Here is a 6,396-nt window from a genome sequence, read left to right as displayed (position 1 = left end):
TTTGAGAGTACAACACAAGCTTCTTAGGCTTGCTGGTTACTGAAAATAAGGCTGAGCTTGTTGTGGATGAGAAACTGCCGAGTCACTGAAAATTCTTTCATTAAGCAGTTCTCTTTTACAGTATTTTTGAGCAACTGATGCATCTCACTGAGAACTGTTAAAGTTGTCATTGCTACTTTTCACTCTGTATCTTATGAACAACATACATGAAAATGAATGTTAAAAGTTCATTTGTGCATGATGCTTTTCTCCCAGTTTATTGAACAGGGTGAGGAGGATGAACTCTTAAGCCTTATCTAGATGGTCGGGGGAGTCATGTGATTCACATAAGTGCAGCACCACTGATGGCAAGCAGTAATATAATCTCAGTGATCAATGATCCTAGTTTCCAGTAGGATTCTCTAATAATAAATAAGAGGTAGAGAACCTCATACCCAGAAAGTATAACCTTTATTCAGAATGTTTGGTAAACAATGTTTTTCAAGTTTATTAGAAGCAGTAAGAAACACCACCACAGGAGTGCAGATATCACAGGTGCATGAAGGTGAGAGCTTTCACCCACTTGAAATCTAACAGGATATTATTGCAGTAATAATGTTGGTGGGTTTCTTCACAAAAGTGAAAGTCTTTAGTATATTCCAAGCTTTGTGAATGTTGTGAACTGCATTCTTCATTGCTTAAACTGCAAGCCAGAAATTGATAAGGGGTACTTTCACATTGAAGGGCTTTTGTAACTAGTCTATTGAAACAGCTTGGAGGGGTGAAAAGTTAGGGTTGACATCTATGTTATGTTTGCTACCTAAAAATTCGATTTGGTGGAAATGTCACTAGCCCTTAGCTAAAGTAAGTCAGATCTCTTCTGCTGATTCTCATTTATTTAAACACTGGGTTTTAGATTACCATTATTTTTGGCCAGTATTTTCAAATAGACAAATGTATTACCCATGTATTCACATGGGATATTGCTTTATAATAATCCATGATGAAATACAGTGAAGTGTCTGATACACTGTTTTGTACTTAATCTTTTGAGATCTTATTCTAGACAGATTTTCATACTTAAATACCAGGCTTTCCTATGAGTTAACAAGTTATACTTAATTCCTTAGAGTCTGTGTTTAAAAAAAAGTCTTACATACAGCTTGTTATTACCATAACAAAGTAAAACTACAGAGAACACATTTTGATGGCAGTTACTCTGATGGGTTGCACAGTTGTGTTCAAAGGATCCTTGCTGATCAGATCTCTAAATATATAGGCCAAATATTTAGTCCTGCAGATTTGCACTTTCAGTTTTACTGGTGCAAATAACTAGGGCTAAAATTTATGCCATTTAGATCCATCTGATGTTGCTTGTAAATTAGATACTTGATGGAAATTCAGTATTACTTACAAATTATAATGGGTGCAAAACTAGAAGCCAGGCCTTAGAAGGAAACTCAAGCAATATATATTTTCAGTAACTGCTGAAATGGAGGCTTCACCCCTGAACCTGTACTCAGAGATAATGATATTTGAAATTGGTAGGCAGAGTTTGGTATAAAAGATGAAGCAGGAAGAGAAAATCCAGTAGTTTTGTTTTTTTAAACAAAAAAGCTTGGATTTGTCAGGCACTGAGCTCCATTGACTTCTCTTCACAGTGTCAAACACCATGTATTATAGTAACAGCAGCAGTGAGTTGCTGGATGGTTAATTTTTAATCAGTCTTGATTTGAAATTTATTTTAGGCGCAGACTGGAAACCTGATTAATTTCATAGCAATTCTCAGCAGTTTGAGATTTTAGAAAAGTTTGTGTGAAACGAAACAGCTCTAGAATTCTAGTATTGAGTACTTTAGATTTGTAGTCAGTCTATGTACCAGAATTAAAAGTTATCTTTTCTCAATCAAGGAGAATCTAGTGCATGGCAGAAAATCAGTTTCAGACTGATGAATCCATGATCAAAAGTAATGATTGCAATGTCTAGAATACAATGGAGGAATTTTATGCTTCATGATACAAGCATAAATCACAATAGACTCTGCACAACTTCATATTTAAGTAATCGTATTGGTTATCTGAGCAAATTACTGAGCTTTTCACTGTCTTTTCTTGAAAAGCTTTGTCTGTATTCCTGAAAAGGGGATCTACTTCATTCATTATTCCCCTAACTGCTTCTCCTCTTCTGCTTGAACTACTAGTCAGTCAGTATGGTTTTGAACCTGTTCAGGAGCTTGAAGTGATGAAATTCTGAAGACATGTATGCGAAGGTGAGCAGCAATCTGCATGCATACACCAGTGGAGTATCTCAGCAAATCAAACAAGGATATAACCTAAAAATAAACAAACAAATTAATGTTACCAAAAAAAAGCTTTGAAACCAAAAGGTCTACCCTATAGCTCAGCCCTCATATTCATTTATTTTAAGAATATCTTTGTTAATCCCATCGATTGTTGGGTCAGTAGTTTTAAAAAGGTATTTAAGTGATTAATTTATACTCCACCATGTTAATTTACAAGTTTTTAACTTCAATTTGACTTTTTAAAACCATTATTGCAAATTAACCATGTATTTGTATTTCCACTGCTAACAAAGCTTTCGATCTGAATGAATGATTAACTTACTCTGCTAAATTAAGGTTAACATCAGAGCAAAAACCTGAATTCATGGCATGAGTCTCCAGGATTTTCTTTTGTCCTAAACTTCAGCCCCAAACCATGAATTGTAGAGAATAGCTACCACTGTATTGGGTGCCAAGAAAGGAGAAACAACTAGTTTAACTGATGGCATGGGATAAGAGGGACTGAGTTTTCAACCTGCCCCTTATATACACCTCCGTATGAAAATAAGTGTTTAACACTGTTTCAGTGGATTTGTAAATTAAAGTTTAAAATAAATGCTTACCAATGCTATCCATAGAACAATATATTCATCAATAAAACTGTTGAAGTACTGGTCCAAAAATAGAAGACCTGGCCCAATAAATGCAGTATCTTGAAGATAGATCTCGCTTTTTGTCATGTGGGCCACCTACATAAAACAAGATTTGATAAAGCTACAAAGCTTGACATTTGGCATCAATGAAAAATTTACTTTGAGAATATGAACTATTATGGTAACAAATATTTAAATTAAGGAACAGTACAAATAAATAATGCTTTTAAAAAGGGACAGTAAACCTGTTCAATTGACTAAAACCCCCAGGTTTTTTTATAAGGACATCTTCTATTTAAAGTTACTTTAAGCTCTGCTACTATTTAGGAAGGTCTTTTGGGTGAGCCCAAGAGCACCACCACAAGAATGCTTTTGGCTCACCCTATCTCCTCTGCCTCTCTAATACATGCCTGCTTGCTGCTCAGTTAGTTTCAGCATTGCTGCTGCTGTTACTCCTAGAACCCCTTTACATTAAAGCAGTATAAGTATGCAAGTTTCTCACCTCACCACCCATAACAAAGAAAGTGACATCACCATGAAGCTCATGTGACTACTAGACAACAAAACAGTGACACTGGTCAAATGTGTTAGTGCTGTCAACATGTTAGCTATAACGAAGACTTCCATTAAGTAAAACAAGCTACCTTTGGATCCAAAAGGTATGTAACAACTGCACATAGAGCTCTGTAACAACTGCACAAAGAGCTCTTCCTTCCCAAAGGCCTTCTCTCCTTCTGACTGGTAACTAGCTGTGTTTACAGGTTCTTGTACGCCTTCAAACAGTCTTACTGAGCCTTCTGGATCGAGTCCTTCCTTGTTACTCTGCTCTGTATGCGCTTGTGAAGTCTAAGCAGCGAGTCTGTGCCATTCTTGCTGTAAGCCAAGTAGTTGCTTCTCAACTCAAACCTAATCCTTTTCTATTTAGCTTTACAGTGAAGGTTTGTTAGACACTTGGAATAGTCAAAGCATGTACCCATACAAAACAAAGAGTCACAAGAAAAAGGTCCTCCAATATTTATATCCAGAATAATGCTAACGAGCTTGTTGATTTTGTGGTTTCCTGTCGGGTAAGGCAGATCTCAGTCTGGTGAGTCCTGCCCTCTTACGAATGAAAAAGAAAAATAATGTAGATAAACATAACATTGTACTTTCAGTTGTCTAGAAGAACTCTGTGTATGCCTTAGTCTAAAGATTAAAAAGTTAAGGCAGGAATGCCGTAACCGCTTGGCTATAGGGTATTCTTGGATGGATCTTGATGTCTCCTGTTGAAGCTGTTCCACTTTGTACAAAATATTTGACTATTGGCCTTGAATTTGAGTCTCCTGCATAACAGGTTAGTGCCCTAACCAGTGGGTTATGAAGTTGCACTCCCCCTCTTTGGCCCAATGAATAATTATTTTATAAAAGTGAAAGTTTCAACAGGCAAGACAGACACCCCCATAGCCCAGTAATTAAGGCACTCATCTGGGACACGGGAGAACCAAGTTTTGAATCAGGCAGAGTCATCATGACCTGCTCCTCAGGCTGTTTTGTGCAGACCCCAATCCAGCTGCTATGCTCTAAGGAGGGCTCTGAGCACATCTATTGGATTGGATCCCACAGCAGAGATAGTGGGTAAATATCTAGTTTGTGAACCGCACTGAAGCACAGGTGAAAGTTAGTTGCTAAGCTGCATGCTGCTGGTAGTCTCCATTTCCCCGCAGTAGAAGATCAGGAGCCTAGGGAGTTTAGGCACCTAGGATTTTGAGGATTAAATTTTGACCGTGGCCACCTCAAGTGGCAGTTAGGTCCCCTTGGTGAATTCCAGCCAGTCTCTGACAGGCCCAGGTTAGTTGTTGTAGTAATAGAGGTTCTGCAATAGCCAACAGGGTATATTAGCAGAGTTGAGTAGGAGAGCTTACACAATGCCCACCTACAGCACTACTCTCAAAAGTACCAAATACACACATCCAATAAATAAAAACAAACAAGATTCCTTACCACCAATTTTTGTGTGATCTTAGCACTCACAAATCCAAATGTTAAGACATAGAGGCAAGGATGCTTTTCAAACAGCTGAGTTGTAGATTTTTTATAGATCATTATTGCCAAAGTGATAATTAGCCCTATATGGAGGCCTGGTGAAAGAACACTAGTGCCCTGAAACACACAAAGCAGAAAACATTTCTCATCATAACTTGAATCATACCATAAATTTTTGGACCCAATTTTCAGGACTGCTGACCAACTACAACTTCCACTAAAAGCCAAATGAAGTCACATGTACTCAACATGTCTGGAAGAAAAAAAAATTCAGGTCCTGAGTTGCTGTGCAGCAGGGGCACTCGCATTGACTTTTCTTTCCCATTCTATTTTATAAACTCAAACCTCATGGCAGTTTCTCTGACAATACAAGACCCCTAATCAAGGGTATACAGAAAATGTGACTTGGATTACCACTGCAGTTGAGTTATTAGCTGTCTCATTCATATATATTTAATGGCTTTACAGACAGCATTAAGGTATATCAAACAGTAGAATCAATGTATTAGATTGCTTAAATAGTCAGTAAGATGATCAGAAGAACTAAATTTTTTGTAATGTAAGAATTTAACATACAAGCCAAACACAGTAAACCGCTTCTTCCCCCCCCAGTATTAGAATACAGTTTAAATTCTAAAATAGCTTACTGCGATTGTAGATCCATTTTTGCCAACTCCACCACCAAAGATGACATGGAAATAGTTGGAACAGGAAAATAATGCTCCACCCACTATTCCAAGAACAGGAAAAGTCTTCAATTTTAGGTCTATCAAAGGGATCTTGCAAGAAAAATGTTTTTTTAAAAAATTAAAGGACATCATTCCTTGGAAAAAGTTAAACTGCTGCTGAAATCTCCAAAAACAATTTGTATTGCTTTATTTTAACTATCCCTTTTCCTTGAAACTTATACTCAAATCAACAATTTCAGAGTACAGTCCTGTCCTTAAGATGATAGGATACCTTTTTCTGGTGGGTGGGAGGCCGGGGGGGGGGGGGTAGGGGAGTGGGAGAAATGTTTAAATCCTGGAGAAGTAGGTGGTTAAATTCTGCCCTTGAAATTCAGCTGTATTTTATGGTGCTTTAGAATTTGCAACACCCTTAAGCTCTTTTTATACTTTGCTAAGTATTTCAGATTTGATTGAACAGAAATCTGTGTCAGAGGAAAAAGGATAGTTCTTTCTAAATTCATTGGTCAGCACAATGGAGCACCACAGGAAATGCAAACTCCATCTGCCTGCTTTGTGATCACATTACATACTATGCTATATGATGCATCTTTGCATTATGTATATTATCCAGATATAGATTTAACAAAATATTTACCTTTTAGAGTCAAATGCAGTTTCAAGAAAACTTCCAAGGCAGCAAAGGGTTAAAAAAGAGGAGCAATAAATTTTCTGAAACCACGGACTACATATTTTTGGAGACAGACTTGTTTTTTCTTTAACATTAAAATGTAAG

At 37.1% G+C, this 6,396-nt stretch overlaps 1 protein-coding gene across 3 annotated transcripts in view; it reads right to left on the bottom strand.

Moving 5' to 3' along the window:
• CHPT1 (choline phosphotransferase 1) overlaps positions 1–6,396 on the bottom strand; it is a 28,731-nt gene that overhangs the window by 2,234 nt on the left and 20,101 nt on the right. For 2 of the 3 annotated variants that reach the window (XM_077828312.1, XM_077828323.1), the window contains exons 5-8: positions 5,583–5,714; positions 4,894–5,052; positions 2,884–3,009; positions 2,201–2,311 (exon numbers count right to left, since the gene is read on the bottom strand). In XM_077828312.1, coding sequence (XP_077684438.1) covers positions 2,201–2,311; positions 2,884–3,009; positions 4,894–5,052; positions 5,583–5,714 — 528 coding nt within the window. Of the gene's footprint in view, positions 1–2,200; positions 2,312–2,881; positions 3,010–3,557; positions 4,015–4,893; positions 5,053–5,582; positions 5,715–6,396 lie in introns of those variants that run through there. The other variant, XR_013347318.1, reaches the window with a different exon arrangement.

Source organism: Eretmochelys imbricata, chromosome 1 (assembly GCF_965152235.1).
Source record: "Eretmochelys imbricata isolate rEreImb1 chromosome 1, rEreImb1.hap1, whole genome shotgun sequence".
In the NCBI taxonomy this organism is placed as follows: Eukaryota; Metazoa; Chordata; order Testudines; family Cheloniidae; genus Eretmochelys; species Eretmochelys imbricata.
The sequence above is the reverse complement of the archived record's forward strand: the minus strand, read 5'-3'. Positions and strand labels throughout refer to the sequence as shown.